The sequence below is a fragment of the Egretta garzetta genome, unplaced genomic scaffold (genome assembly GCF_000687185.1).
Source record: "Egretta garzetta isolate BGI_Z169 unplaced genomic scaffold, ASM68718v1 scaffold354, whole genome shotgun sequence".
Classification (NCBI taxonomy): Eukaryota; Metazoa; Chordata; class Aves; order Pelecaniformes; family Ardeidae; genus Egretta; species Egretta garzetta.
Window position 1 is genome coordinate 2,473,402 of NW_009259593.1, and position 16,709 is coordinate 2,490,110.

The 16,709-nt window shown below is 38.1% G+C and overlaps 1 protein-coding gene across 1 annotated transcript in view; it reads left to right on the forward strand.

Moving 5' to 3' along the window:
* The window catches only part of ZNF536 (zinc finger protein 536), a 187,774-nt gene that overhangs the window by 38,435 nt on the left and 132,630 nt on the right, over positions 1-16,709 (forward strand). The window contains exon 2 of the mRNA XM_035893617.1: positions 14,436-14,588. Within this exon, the coding sequence (XP_035749510.1) occupies positions 14,436-14,588 (153 nt within the window). The remainder of the gene's footprint in view (positions 1-14,435; positions 14,589-16,709) is intronic.

Genomic DNA, 16,709 nt, shown 5'->3' on the forward strand with positions numbered 1-16,709 from the left:
TCTTATGATGCGTATTTTTCAGGGAATATTTTCAATAGTGCTTACTGATGTAAAGCATTCTCAGCCAGAAGTCTTACAAAGCATTATCAGAAAAAGGATAAATGTGTGGAGAATCACTGTGTTTGGTTTCATTTATTGTAATAGCTGTGGTTAAAATGTAGATCACACTGCTGTTTTGGATCACAGTCTTAATTCCAAAAATTGCAATCATCATAGGTGGCTTATATCTGCATCTTTTCAAATAGATGACAGAATATATTTCTGTGCTGTTTTTCCCTAAAGAAAAATTGAAAGATGAGAGGCAGGAGTTTCAAGTAATATCACAACATTTAGTTGTCAAACTATGAATGGAAATTGCCATCATAGGGACTGTGTGTTTACTCTCATACTTCAAAAAAAACCTGTGGTGAAAGTGCATCCAAGAAGAAAGGAATTTCTTAAAAAAAATCAAGTAATACCTTAGTAGATGAGCAGTGATTCAACGTAACTAAAACAAGTATTAATTGAAAAGAGCCCTGGAATACAGGGAGGGAAGTACATTGTTGTTTGGTGATCAGCACTCACTGGAGCAGTGCTGCAGGTGATGGTCTATCCAGCAGTTCCTTTCTGGAATGCAATTCCACTGATCTACGGCACTCATCAGTGTCCTGTCTGGTGTCTGAGCTGCCTTTCCGAAGTTGCATCTCCCCATCATTGTTGATTTTAAGTATACAATGCTACTCTCCTGCCATTCTATGATAAAGCTTGGTATGATAACAGTATAGAGTTACTGACTGTTAAGCAGTCACAGGTTTTGGTTGTCCACCCTTTCTTAAAATGTTTCGGCGTGTATCAGAGAGCTTCACTGCCCAGTAGTGAACAGGATCCCTTTTTTGAAACAAATACATATGACCCTTGTGACTAGGCACATATCTGTAGCGAGATACCACAGAATCTGTAGACAGAAGAGAACCAGTACTAGTAAAATTGTTGTAATTATTTGTTTCGTTTGACCAGTTTATGCTGCCATTCACCTTTTCTCACCCCCATACATTACTTCGTTAGGTTGGCTGGTCCCGCTGTAGACAGCTTTCAAATGTAATCGGTTGCAAGCCAGTTTGTTGTGCACCAAATTCTGCGTGGGCTTGCCAGGCTATTGGAGTGGCTCCCACTAGTACCATCCTGAAAAGGCATGGAAACATGTGTCTCCACAAATGCAGTAGCCTGCATTCTCGGAGTTTAAATTAGTCTGTTCACTGAGATGGTGATTATTGCATAGTGTCTCAATGCAAGCTAGGAATCGGCCAAAATTAGGATCTTGAGACTTTCTGACTTGCTGGGTAGGAGTTTGGGTCTAAACAATCTCTGTAGTTATCCTGATGCATTTGTTCAGATTTTGTCAGATTCAGAGATTTATTTTGTACGTATAATTCATAGGCTGCTTTGTCACAACGGAACAAGGTGCTGAAAGTTTCCTGTCTGTACAAAGTGTTTATCTGGTCCGCTTAGTGTTTTCATCCTATATACTGCAGGAAATTTTACTACCATTCAGAATAGAGAAAATCTGGTGAAAAGCTCGTCTTCCTTGACGTGCTGTGGAATTATTCAAGATGTACTTGTGAAACTTCTGTTTCTTCTAAATGTGACTCGTGTCTGTCATCCTGTGGCTCTAAGAAGATGTGTTTTAAATAAGTATGTCCACTTTGAAAGAGATGTTATCGCTGAGTCATTTTCATTAAAGTCAGTGTTACTTTGTAAGGGTTAGGTTTCCAAAAAAAAATAAGATTTCCTTCTGTCAGCATTTAATGTCATGTGACCATCATCACGCTGGTAATTTCATGTTGGGGGATGTTGTGTGATGGTTACAGAGTGGGCGTTGGTTCTGAAGACACTGATCAGAAAGGGAGCAAAACGTTGTAAAGCCATTCACAGTGATGGGGATCAAACACCCAGCAGAGTGGAGACTAAAATCTTGTGCTTTGCTAGGAGGGCATTAAGTAGCTGCTGCTGCTTTGGGATCTGTGGGGGAACAGGTAGATCTCAAGGAGTCTGAAATAAGAAGGTCTCGCCACAGCATTACTTTTTCCTTGCTGTCTGCTTTAAGATTCAAGAAATTCTTTTAAACATTGTGGTGCAGAAGGCTAAGTGTAAGAATTGACTCGATTCGCTTTTTTCCTCCTTATCCTCAGCTGCTTACTGCTAAGAGTTTCATTTTACAGAAACTGAGCCTGTGAATTCATACTTAAGATAGTGCTATATGCTTTTGACTGGCTTCAAGAGGATCAGTCAGTACCAAATGCACTCGACTGATTCCAAGTGTTTGTATGCATTTGCAATAGTGTGTTACAAATTCAGTTTGGGGATGGATTTCATTGCATCATTATCTGCAGATTTTTGCAGCCAGGTGTGTTTCCTGTACGTTACCATACACTTATTAATATATGGGACCATCATTCATATGATGGTCTGAATATTTCCAGATTGTTTTACAGTATTTCTTTTTTCCAAGATGGTCAATAGTTAAGTCTGGCCCTCGCAGCTGTGGCAGAGGAGCTCATGAGAACATTTTGGCTGAATTTCTGATGATGTTCATGAGGTAGAGGAGCAGTGGCTGCTGTGCTGGTAACAGAGACAGACTAATTCCAGGGCAAGGCAGCTTTCAAAATCAAGTGAGCATCATGTGATTGTATGTGTATAATTTAAAAGGAAAAGAAAAAAAGCTAGAACTTCAGCACAGCCTTGTCTCTCCAGTATATGAGAAGCGAAGCAAATAAATATGGCCTTGAATGCACTTTTTAATTTTTCAACACTGTATTTTGCCAACTTTAGTTCACTCTGTTGACTGTTCAGTCAGACCGTTTTTAAATTTAAAAGGAGTACATGGTTGAATTATTTATTAAACAAAAGGTGCTTCCGTGCATGCAGACTACCTGGGTTTTGAATTTCTTTTACCGTTGGAGTTTGAAGAAACTGCATTGCTAATAAGTTAAGAGATGGAACAACCCTCCTTTTTCCAAAATAAGTCTTCCTCTGTCTCTGAGGCAGATGGTAAGCTAACTTGTGTCTGTCCAGTCATAGAAGACTGCCAGACCTTCATTCAAATGTCTAATTTTGACCTTAGTGTGAAGTTGCTTCCTCAGTTGAGTAGGCTCCATAGAGACAAAATATTATTAATTCTGGTATGGAACTGTGCTTGCAAATAATTTAGTCCAGATTATCTCCTAATTTTGTAGATGCTCCTGATGGGTTAAAATATGTACTTGCTGATGGATTAATGTGGAGGAACTGTGAACAAGTGGAAGAAGGCTTGCAAAACCTTTGTATCATGTTACCTTGAGGTTGCTAGCTCATCTTAGCGGGGTGATAAGGACTTTGTACAACCACCTTTGCTTTGCTCAGTCCCCATTACTGCCTCTGTCTTGGTGGTCCAAGATTTGTGTACAGCCAGGGTTTTGTGTATTTTTGGAGGAACGTAGCTTCCGAGTGCCTGATCTTTTCTTTTCTTGTGCCTTTCCCCAGAAGAAAGCAACTGCTAGCTCCTGACTCAACTGTCTGGACTTCAAATCCCTTTGGCCGATGGTCACAGGGAAAGCACTGACAGGCTGGGAAATTCCATAGCTTGCTTAAAAATTAGTGGGCTGGTTTACCTGGTATTGAAAGAGGAATTAGCTCGCTGAATCTGAGGGAACATCTGTCTGAGAAGTTGATATTTCTCATCACTGATGTGGGACTTGATAACTATCTAGGATTATAGTGATATAAGTAGTGTGATGCTCTGCAAAAGGCTGGGCATGGCAGCAAAGAGGCTTTGGAGGAAGGTTGATGAGACCTGCCAGGACTCCAAGGAGCTCCCAGTCACACCAATGTGTGGGAGAGTGGGTGCAAGCCTGGAGCTTTCCTGGGGAAGGGAAGCAGTGAGCAGTAGCGAGTGGCTGGGCACACCCTGGCTTTGATAGCTACAGATGGAGACCTAAAAGATTGCAGGGCCACAGTCCAACACCAGCACATGTAAAATAAGGCTCAGGATTTAGATAACTCTGTTCCAGCATACTGACGTGCATGGCCACAGTCCAACTCCAACACATGCAAAATTAGTTTCAGGATCATTCCAGCATACTGAAGCCTATGCCTAAACCAGTTATTGCCACAAGCTCAGCTAAATCAGAGGGGAGCATTCAAAATAGTATTTTTTCTCTTTTTTTACCAGGATAGTTCAGATGAAAAAAATTTATTTATTATTAGAAAAGAGAGACTGGATTATTGATATATCAGCTCCATAGGCAGCATTTAATATTTTTTGTATCGCCTACAAATAGCATGTTATAGTATCAGTGTGCTTTAAGGCTATTTTACTAAGCATGGATACAGGTTGACCTAGTAATGTACTTTTTGAGATACATCATTAGTAAAAAAAATTAAAGAGCGCATTCATATAATACCATGTTTAAAGACATCGTGGTCTCCGTATGGCCACAACACATTGTTAAACCAATGAGGAAAAGAAAATACCAAACAGTTAAAGGATCTCTTCTCAAGATTAGAAGTAATGAATTTAGTCAATATTTTTCCTTTATAACAAAACTCGTGTAATTAACATATTTTATTTACAGAAAAAGGGTGCTAGTAAAATACATTCAGCAGTTCAGAGTTGCTCATAGGTATTTCTTCAAGTACAGCTAATTTTTTGTAAAATGGGGAAAGAAGTTGGAAATTATACCAAAGTGGCATGTACCAAAGAAGTTAAATGGGAGAAAAATTATTTACAGAGGTATTTGTATTCGCTCAAAGCAGTCATTTAGTTTGAAGGCAGCACTGGAAAGTAAAAAGTAAGAAAATACAAATACTGGAACAGTCTATACTATCAAAGTCTGTCCAAATGTTGTAACACACCCCGTGACATTATTCGCTTTTTGGAAACTCTGTCAGCACCTCTGTAATCCGCAATCTGTAGATGGCATGACAGTCTTTAATTCTTTCTCATTTTGTTAAGGGGGAAATTAGTGATTTAACTACCTGTACAGTTATTTTTATGTGACTGGTTCTATTGTTGGTTTCTTTCTTACTGGTGTCTACAGAAAGATGTTCCCGTGACATTTTAAATAATTTACATTTTTCTTTATTAGAATGAATTTTTATAAAATCTGATGACCTGCTACTGGCACTTCTATGCTGATTTTTGCCACCCTGTGATAAGATAATAATAATGAAAAGGGATTTTCTTAATCAATAGTATGCAAAAACTTCTCCAATGAGCCCTGAGAGCTACTTATGATGTAGGCAAGTCTGTCATTCTGACTTGAAAAAATTATTTGTTTGGTTTTTGGATTTGTTTAAGCCCAGCAACTCAGGGTGAAACTTGGCTAGTGTAGTTATTAAATATTTCCATACAAGTACTCAAAAGATTTTAAAATATATTAATGCATTTTGAAAACTATGTGGAGTTGGGTGTTAATTTGTGCCTTTTAAAATCTCACAGGTTTTGCATTGTTGGGCACAGGGGAAGAACCTAGAGAAAACAGGTTTAATGCCACTCTCTTCCACCCAGATTCACCATCTTTTCTACAGTTTAATGACACTGTCTTGGGTTTTCTTCATAGTGTAGCCTGTAGTCTGTACCAAATGGTTCTGTTTGTCCCACACGTAGTTTAGGAACAAGACAGAGGTCATGATGAAGTACACCTTACCTGTCTGGTTTATAGGTATGCAGAGACGCTAACATGTGGAAGAAACAGGGTAAGTATGGAAGCAAGAAGGCGGCAATATATTCATTCACAGAAGTCCAGTTAATGGTTATTTTAGTTGATTAGCTAGCAACTTCATTTTCTCCCTCATGAAATTGCCTCCACAGATCCTTACTTCTGGAGCTTAATCAGCAGTAGCAATCCATCCCAGGAGTGGGAGATCAGGAGTACTTAATTAAAGAGGGACTGTAAGGCAACTCTCCCAAATTGGATATCTGATCTAGCCTTGGCATCAGGAGAGCAATGCTAGGTAAAAGTGTTTATCAAGCTCCATGTAGCCACTCTGCAAATCTCAGAGATGGGAATATGATGCAGACAGCCTGTAGAAGCTGCTATAACCTGCGTAGTATGGGCTTTAAGGCCATCTGGTACCTGAACACCTGCCTACAAATAACAAGTACAAATCCAAAAGATGGTCCAGTTGGATAGCTTCTCTGCTTAGATTCCCCACTGGAATTTTCTCCAAAAGCAGTAAACAATCTGTATGAAGTGTGGGAAGACCTTGTCCTCTCTGGTCAGTAACCAAGTGCCCATTTCAAATTTAGGTGACAGGATCAAAGCTAACACAGGTGAGTCAAGGGTCTGGGTAAGCGAGACAGGCTTACATGAGAATCACAGACCTCTGTTGGCATGAACGTTTGGTAAAAATCCAGAATATTCTAAGCTTGTGTTAGGAAAAGGAAGAGAAAGCCACGGAAAGTATGTTGTATGGAAGGTTTGGGAGCTAACATTGCTATCAGAAGTATAAATGAACACCAGAGCAAATTTTGAGGATAGATGACAAAGAACATTGGCAAATTATGAAGGAAAGATCCACAAGTACATATTTAAGGCCAGCATTGTTGATCCAAAGAGTAAGTATCTGCTTTGGTTGTGAAGATACATGTTCTGTACAGAGAAGTACAACAAGGTGTTCTAGCAGCTCAGCTGTGCACTTCTGAAGAAAGCAAGAACAAGCAGAAGCTCGTCGCAGAGAGTAACTAGTGTTACATTCAAGATAGAAAACAGACCCATCTTTCTGATAAATGATGAAGTACATCCTCTTGTAAAGCATCCACTTTTCCTGTGGTAAGATTATACAGGTCTAGTGGAATTTCATGAACCTCATCTAGCAAACACAGTGACTTGGGGTCTGAAGTGCTTTGATTTAGACGGACAAATTAAGGAATTGGGATTTCAAAGCCATCAATTTTAGACTAGCAGAACTGAAAAGCCAGTAAAGGAGTTGGATGGTGGAAAAGTCTTGCATGTGAAGAGCTTAGGAAAGAACATAGCAGGATTTTGAAACAAACCAGCAAAAATGGTGTTAGATGGGACAATGTAGTGGTCTGTGGGCATTTGTTGCTCTCATTAGGTAGCTGGAGGTTTCAGGATCTAGTGGTGATACCATAAAAGTGAAGGCTATTTAACCAAAGACAAGCACTCTCACGGCCATGCTCTGGGTATTTCTGACGGTTGTTGACTTCATTGGAGAACTGTGCACAGATCTGACTGCATAAATTGCATCTTACACCTTTTAATTATACCATTTGTCCACGTGTGTGTGATTTTAGAATGGCCTTAGAAGTCATGAGCACTGGAAGAGGATGAAAAAGTTTGATATGACTGCATGTGAATATATTAAAAGAAAAATCTTCAGCACTCTTTTCAGTTTCATTTTGATTCAATTTTTTCAAAACTAATATTTCAAAAATATGCTAAGGTCCTGATTCAAATCTAAGTGTTGAAGTTTCATTGAATTCCATAGAGCTGGAAAGGTATACAGTAGCGAGATTAAAGTTTTAAGCTTACTTTCTTCTCGTGCTGAGCTAAGAATATGTGTGATGGTTTGCAGGATAATGATATTTAACTGTAATCTTCTTGGGGCATGGACCACATTCCGTTGACTTTGTACAACTGATCTCAGTATTGCTGATTGATAAAACAATAAATACAGAAAATGAACTATTTTGTGTTTTATTAACAATTTGAATTTCATATAGTATTTCATTTTAAGTAAGTATAAAATCATACCCTCAAATGGTAAGATGTAATTGCTGATCATGTATCTCTTTGTTCCAGACACTTTTATAAAAGTGTATGTATTATGTATGATGTGACCTTCAAATGTCATGAATGCGTTGTGCAATAAACTGTCAATATTTGTGGCTATAAGGTACTAGATGACTTTTACAATAATTGGAACAGCTTTATTAAAAGCTTGGATCACTCAGCTGGTTAAAGAGAAAGACACAGGCCAATGTTCATCTGGGAGTTTCCTTCTGCCAACTGTTAAATGAAAGATATCGTAAGGTGCTTAAGATGTCTTCTTTCTTTAAAAAAGAAGATACAGTTAAAAAGGTCTCATGCAAAAAATGTTCTCTCCAAAAAATAATTTTTTTCAATATACTTAATTTTTGGTCTGAACTGAGCTCTGTAAGTTAATGGCAAGTAACCAACCCTGGTTTTTAAGTACTACATCTGATTTTCTGTGTCTTTTGGTCGCACGATTTTTCAAACAAATCAGGCAGCTAAAATGAAGTACTCGGAAACTGTGTTTGAACTTTGATTATCTTAAAAGGTTTTAAAGTTTTAGAACAATTTGAAAAGTAAGACTGCTAAGAACTCCAAAACAAGAAGTCTGTTGGGAATTTGATTAAAATGAAAAAAAGAGGTTAAGAAACATTTTATGATAAACAAAAGCTTAATTTTGGTTAAGTGTCTGTTGATGTCTCTCTGTGCTGTATATACAGCCTCTTGCCTGTGTTTCAGAGTGTGTACCACAGTGAAAAGCATTGTGATATAACCAACATTTGCATATGTGCAGTATTGTCGTGCAAAGGGGTTTGCACCTGTGGGGTGTGAAAGCCACCAGTCTTCAAGTGTGCCACATGCTCCAGGTATGGGCTTAAGGTGTCTGCTTGCTGCCCCCAAGGCACCAGCTGACCAGGTACCAAGAAACTGCTTAGAATATTTTGGCTTCCTTTCTCTTGGGCTTGAAATAACTCCTCGATCGTTCCCCTCTAGCCCGAAGTATCGGCTATGATAGCCATTTGCCCACTTCTAAATGTTGCAAGTCTCACCTCAGATAAATGGTTACAAGCATTTTACTTCAGTTTCATTTAGATTGTATTTTAAATTTAAATCTGCTAATGCACTAATCTGTAGCAGCGGCAGGGCAGTTTGTGCCTTTTGTTTGCCCGTGTGGTTCAGAGGCTGAGTGGGAAGCCTGATGTCAGAAGCGGTATCTTTTTATTTACCAGTGGAACCTTTGGTATAATCTTTATTTCTAATAATACAAACAATGTGAATGCTGTTTTCTCGCTAGTAGGCCTCCCTTCCAATTCTCTTCTAAAATAGCTCTCTGTTTAAACAAATTCTCTGCCAATCCATATTAATGCCTAACAGTTTAAGATTCCCATATATGGGCATTATAAAACCTAAATCCTTGATGAAACAATAGAGACAGCAAGTTGGTCCTGACCTAAGACATTAGTAACTCTTTCCGGAGGCCTAAAATATAACTGTAATATTTAGTAATATTAGAGTCTTTCATTTTAAGCCACGAACTTCACTAGCAAAAAAGTGTAGTGACATCTGCTAATAGGATTCTAATTTCAAATTATAAGCACTGGGCCAGATTCTGTTCTCATTTACATTGAAGCATACTAATTGAAGCTACTTCAGGTAGCTAGAAAAATATGGTTAATTATATCCCTAATTACATTCCTATTTTTCACTATTTTCAGTATTATTAAAGCTTTCTCTAAGGAATAGGCAAGAAAGGTAAAGCATGTTTTCCCAGAAACTTTTCATGTCCTAGACTGCTTCCCAGGGAATGAGGTGGTCAAGTCCGGGCATACTTGCATAAAGATGGCAGCAGTGACAGGATTAACATGCTGAGTATCTTCTATCTCCATTCTTGACATAAGGTTCTGGATATAATTTTTCCTGCCACAAGATGGGCTAATCTGGGTGGTTTATAGATCATCAGAAAATAACTGTGGGCACTACCCCTTCTCATTGCACCACGTTTCATTAACTTTTACAGGCAGTTCTAAAGAACTACAAATATTTTGAATTTTAGAAATGTATGAAAACCTAGGATTATGTGCAGTTTTAAAGCCTTCTGGCCACATTTTCAAAGGGTTCTTTTAATAATGTCTGAAAAATGTGCAAAGGCAAACACACACTTGTATGTGTGATTACCTATTTTGTGAGTTGATTACCTTTTCCATGTGATTGCCTGTTTTTGGCTAATTTGGCAATCCTTGTGTCGACAAATTCCAACTGACTTCATTGATAATTTAGTCTGCATGAGGACTGCAATTTAGCTCCTTTGAACATGAAAGTACCTCTTTGTGGATCCCTGCACTTTCACATGCATGCAGCAAATAAATACTCTAGTAAAATTTATGGGACGTGTGTGTAGATGCTCCTTTGAAGATTTGGCTGCTGTCATGACTGAAGTCAGTGCTGCCTACCTAACCAACCAAAACCAAGTTTCTTTTTACAAAAGCAATCAATCCTTTTCTGATCATGTTTATAGACTCATCCCATGCAGGTAGGCCAGTCGTATAGAACATTATATGGACATTTTGAGTAATTCTTTTTCTTTTGCTCTTCACATGACTGGCTAGAATAGCTTCTGCTTTGAGTACACAGATTCACTATCCACCTAAGTTTGTCTTCTCTAGAAGTACCCACTGCAGTTGGCATGTGCCTCTGTAGCATCTCTATCCTTGTGCTGAGCCATGGCAGTGGCTTATTTCTGGGTAGATAATTTCTGATACCTAGTAAGATACCTGCTGTAAAAAAGGGTTCACTGGTGTCTTTCTCCCTTTCTTTTAACCTGCTGCTGTAAAAGTGCTCCTGGCTCAAAACTGTTTATTAGGATTACCTGCATCTGTGGAAATTTCCTTTCTGGGTACAGTGGGGACACAAAAGCAGCCTGGAGCCCTGCATGGGTCATCTCCAGGCTGGGCGAGGAGTGGTGGCTTCTTGTCCCTCCTCTCCTGAGAAGTGGGCATCTGTCTGAAAAAGGACTAAGCCTTCAAATACTGGATTATGGATTGCTTAGCTTTAATTTCTGTCTGTGTAGCAAATAGATTTGCTCACATTTTGGCCAAGTTGGCTCTTTGGTTGTGCAGCTAATTGCCTCCTCCCGATGTTGAAGTGAACTTTCTTTCCTTGCATTTGTCCCATGAGAATGTATGCACAGTCGGTTACTGCGTGTAGCTGAGGCATGGTATGCAAGAGATGTTCCTGTCATGTCACCCCAGAAGCTGCTTCATGGCTCAATTCCTGCGTCCTGCCCCACGGAGCGGTGTCTGCCTGCCCAGCAGGTACCGCTGCGTAGCAGCTGGAGGTCTCACAGCTCTTGCCTTCTCCCTATACTGACACAAAGACTGGTTTCATATACAGAACTGAATGTTGCTTTTTGCACTTCTGTGCATGACTTTTGCTGTGAACAGATGCTTTAAAAGTGAAAGGAAAGCTCAGTGAAAGTTCAGAAACAAGGCTCGGAAGCCTTATATCTAGCCCATACATCTGTACAATATTTTATACTCTCTTCTGTGATTTCCTGCACTTGAATCAGGAAAGGCAGGGATGGACAGGAAGACATTCAGGACATAGACCTTCCTATAATGGAAGTAGATAGTAAAAAAAGCAGTCTAATCTCACGTGCATCGAGTGCACATCATGTAGACCACATAACTCAGTGAACCACAAGATGGTAAGATAAGTAACTGTTCTCTTTCCTTCCTGATCTTTTATCCTCGGAATTGAGCAGCCCAAAAACCATAGCTCAAATCCCGGGTAAATCATAAATTAATTTGCTGGGGCTAATCCTAGTTCTGCAGGTCTATAAAACATTGCTACAGTTTTGCACAACTTAACAGAACTGAGAGTTTCTGCTTGGGCAGGGGGTCTCGGTGGCAGAAGAAAGGGGACATCGGGGTGTAGAATGCACGCTTGTTGGTAGAGCTGAAGATTTTTCATTCCCCACATACACTGTTGTCAGCATGGTCTGTATTCACTAGTTTGCTTCTTAACTTTTTACCTTGCTGATTTCTTGTCCTTTTCCTCTGTCACTTTTTTCCCCCTTCACTTGCCATAGATTACTTTAAGACACTCAGTATAAAATAAACCTTGGTAGCAGAGTCAGTGAGACTTAAATGCATTTTAACGTTAAGCACATTTTAAACTTAAGTGCCTTGACCAAGAGGTACGATTTGCCCAAATGGGGCTCTGGTAAGAAGTTGGGGTAGCATATGATGAGGCGAGTCGGCAGCCTTGAACATATCTTTTCACTGTTTGAAATAAAAGAACTTAGATGTAAAGCTGCTCATTCAGGTAGCCATGGCCTCCAGCGCTTCGGTGGGCTTTGTAGGCAGAGGAATTCAAAAGAAAACCCCTCAGCCCAGCTTTAAAGTCTTAGGAATGCTTTCACTGTGGGAAGAAAAAATTCTTCAAGGTAAGGCCCCTGTTGGAGCAAAGCCTTTGGAGCTATCTACTGTATGTCTACTTAAATCTAAAAGAAAACTCTTCAGACCACCCACATCTTTCTTTGCTTCATTGTTGTTTTCAGTTTGCTTTTTCAGAGGGATTAGTGCTAGAGTAAACTCCATCGTCTCGCTGCCTTGAAAAAATTCAATTTTGTGTAAAGTGAAAATTAGACTCTTAAATCTGCAAAGCGAGCTGTTTATCTTACAAATTTATTCTTTTTTATTGGGCCACACATATTCTAGATAGAAAGATAAAAGGCAAATGGATAACAGGCCATCATTTAGAGTGACATATAGCAAAACATAACTAGTAGACTTATTCAGTAAATTCCTCCTGAGTGGCTTGTTAGCTTTATCTATATATTTATCTATAATGCTCATATAGTATTTATTGAAAACCAAAATAAAATCCTGCAGTTTATTATCATGCATTTGTATTTTGCACTTCAGAAAAATCTTTTTGTACTCAAGAATTCATTTTTTCCTGAAGCAGCTTAAGACATGATTATATAGAACTTTTGAGGGGTAAAAAGGGGAAAAATCTGAACTCTTTAGGGAGATTGGAATTATAGACTAGCACCTATCTATGTTTTCCCGGACTCCTAAAGATAAAATAAACTCCTGCAGTATGTTACTTTACATACTTGTGAATAATTCAAAGTGACAGTTACTAGCTTTCTAACTTAAATATTGTGCTTTAGCTCAGCAGTCTAAGAACAATCAGAAAATGTTAAACAAGAATGTGATGTGAAAACTATCAGATTTTGCCTTTTGAAAGCTAGCAATAACTTGATTACATATGTGACTAAGATAAGCATTTATATATATATATATATATATTCTTTTTTATCACTCTATCATCCCCTTCTTTCAGCTTTAAGCAAAATAGTTTAGAGGGACCGTTTTATAATTGATAACAAAATGCCTGTTAGTGTTACCTTCTCCAGAAGTGTGGTATTTGGGTCTCTGCTACTGTGTGAATAGTTTTTATTAGTCAAACGTTTAAGTCTTTCTTCTGTCCCATCACTTCCATTTAAAAGGCGATGCTGTGTAAACTGCACTATGTTTCCTGACAGCTTTAGTTACATATCAAATGGGTAAAGACAGAACATTTCTAGTCAGTAGTTTATCATTGAAATAATCAAGACTCTGCATGCAGATTTTAACTCTATGCTCCCCAGCTCAACATAACCCAGACAGCTCAGCTTTTGCACAGGGACGCGATGATGTGTCCGTGTGTATTGCACCTCTGTGGCATGCTGGTACTGTAAATCCAGTTCAGAATTTCAGTATTTGCCATACTTTTGGGTGAAATTGTGAAATGATACATATATGTGAAATTACATGACCATGGCCATGACATGATGGTAGATGAGTCTTGTGTGGTTTGTGTCTTGTGTGGTTTGAATAATGATTTTTTAAAAATGCCCTATATTTTCACAATTTTTATGTCAGGCTTTTGTACATTATTTGGTTCATAGCCTGCTTGGATAATAGCAGCTTGTTCAAGATGGCTGAGGATGATTGTTCCTTTATATCAGGAGAGAGAAGGGATGTCCTGGAGACTGACTCACCCATTGTATTACAGTGCAAAGAATAAGTGTAGCTGTGAATCGAAGGAGAAAGCTCAGGAGCTGTGGGGGAGAGGGAGAAGGAGCTCCCCCTCACCTCACCAAGTTTTCCATTGCCTTTCCCGTGATATTAGGTCGCTCACTAGGTTGCATGTTGTAACTCCAATGCTGAAATGTTGCAGAAGGCAGTTGACATTCCCACTGCTGTTGGATGCCCCCATCACTGCAATTCTGTCGTTTTGGGAGGTTTTAACATACCGATGCAAACTTTTCCCCTCTAAAAGCATACAGGTTTTCACAATACTTATAAATTAAATAGATGCAACAGAACAACAATCTAAAACTTTTGGGGAAAAAATTAATAGGAACTAAGCAAAAGAAGAAATCAAACCAGCTGCTGACACAGCTGTTTCTTTTCTTGTATAATTCAGTTCAATATAAAGGTACCATATGCTGCTTAAAATGATGATAGGAAAGATGAAATAATTTAAGACAATAACAAGAAAATACATGAATTGTCAGCATTCTGTCAGATTTAAAGAATGAAATAGACAGGTGTAGTATTGACGTGTTTAACTTTGTGTTGTGTTAGCAGTTTTAGTGAGAACAACTTCTGACATGTGCTGAAGTGATGTGAGAACATTTCTGTGTTGCAGACATTGGAGAAGAAGCTGGGAGATCTGTAGGAGTCCAGCAGCCAGCTTTACTGAGAGACAGGAGCCTTGGTTCTGCCATGAAAGACTGTCCGTATTGTGGAAAAACTTTCAGAACATCACATCACTTAAAGGTCCACTTGAGAATACATACAGGTGAGAGGAATGAGTGGAGCGCTGTCGACACATGCCATGTGTGTGGGGGGTTAACATAATATGTGGCTAGGAGCCTTAATTCCCAGTGTAGATTTGGACTCATTAGTTGGAGAAAGTCTTTTGAGAAAGATATATGACAGTCTTAAATAAAAGCACAAGGAATGTGTTGTTGGATAAAGACCACTTTAATAGAATCATCTTTTCCCAGTTGAGGTTATTTCTGTCTCCTTCCTTGCTTCATCACTGTTTCCTTCAATTACCCTTGTCCTTCAGTAGGCATAAGCCTATTGGTTTCAGACTTAGTTATACTAACTGCTTCAAAGGCCTTCCTTAGCATCTGCTTAGGGATTCTGTATGTTTTTCTCAGTTACTATTTTTGTTCCATTTAGCATGCTCGTTTTTAACCTCTCGCTGTTCATATGAATACATCAGCTTCATGGATCTGCATGTTTTTTTCACTAGAACTCACCCGACTTAGTACTTGTAAGTAGTAAAACTCACGATGTTTTGCACTGTGGTAAAACTTACCATGTTTTATTTTAGTAACAATCACAGCATTTCTACCCTACAGAGCCTTATTACTGGTCTGGATTCTCCCTTCATTTTGGTACATCACTCACTTGGTGGACTGCTCTTGATACTATTAAACTATAACTACTCCATTTAAATTATAATACCTTGTTTGCTTAAAAGTATAGATGTGCATGGTAAGGTTCATGTAGAGACACAGTATATGTTTAAGACTTACCCTATCCATAATTAAAATCTGACATACAGTGTTGATATCCTCAGGTCCTGTTGACATCATCAGAAGTTCTGTATATGGCCAATATGATACTGTTTCGTTCCAATCGTGGGTATCGTAGCAGGCTTTGGGAGAGTATGCAAAACTGCAGATTTAGGATACTTCTCTTGGAATCAGACGTAGTGGGCACTGTAATTGTGGAGTCATTTTCTTTTTAAACCATTTAAAATTAATTTCAGAATTTTACTGCTGCTTTTCTAAGTGATAGGTAAAATAAATTGCATGAAGAAATACTTTCCAGTTGTACCTCAAATATGGGAAATATTGCAAACATGAGGCCAGATTTTGAAAAATTGAAAATGAAGGCTGAAAATTATTTAAAGAAAAAAAATCCATTGTGGAGATGGGGAAGTTTGTTCATTATATTTTTATTCTTCTTACTTTGGATTGTGGAGTAGGAGTATACCACACCGGTTTGATGTGGATTTTAAAATTTGGCGCCTTAAGGTAGTTTTGTCTGATTGGATTGCAAATCATTTAGGGTAGAAATAGTCTCTTCCACGTGTTGGACTTTGGAACCCTATTTGTGTGCTCTCTAATGTAGTAAAAGTAAAAAAAAATGGTGGTTATTTTATTGGAAAATAATCTTGTAACTATGAGGTTTAAACAGTTTGACTTTTTTACTAATGGAGATGCAAAGAAAAATTCTTCAAAATAACCTGGGGATACCTATCTCTCCCTTTTGCTTTATTACATAGCGGTCATTTTGTTCTTGTTTTAAAGATGTCAGTGATTACACATTTGGTATTTGTGTCTTAGAATTAATGGAAAGTAAATTAATTGCAATGGAAATATTCCATAAAACTTGCATATTAAAAACGACTAAGCAAAATTAAACCAAGAAAAAATAAACCATGTATAAAATAGCAACAAATAAAAGAAAACATCATACGGACTTGTAACATTTGCAATATATTTAAAAATCATTCTAATTTTAAAATAGATAAAGATCAATTTCCATTAGGTTGAGAACAAAGTATTTGTAAATAACGACAAGAGTATGTTTAAATGGAGCAATGTTTTACATATTGGAAATAACCCTAATAAATATTATAAAAATGTAAATTGGCAAATTACTAGAGTTATTAAATAAAAATTAAGTTGCTTTGCAGTAAATGGAAATGATGTAATAGATACCAGTTATTAAACAAATATTGGTTAGCTCATACTTATCAGGGACAGTTTCCTGCCTTTTATGTCACACTCTGTCTTTATTATATGCCTGGATCATATAACTGACTGATAAAAAACACTTTACTGTGTTTCTCCACTACATTAACTCAATTACTGTTCTTGTTCTCACAGCACCTGTTTGT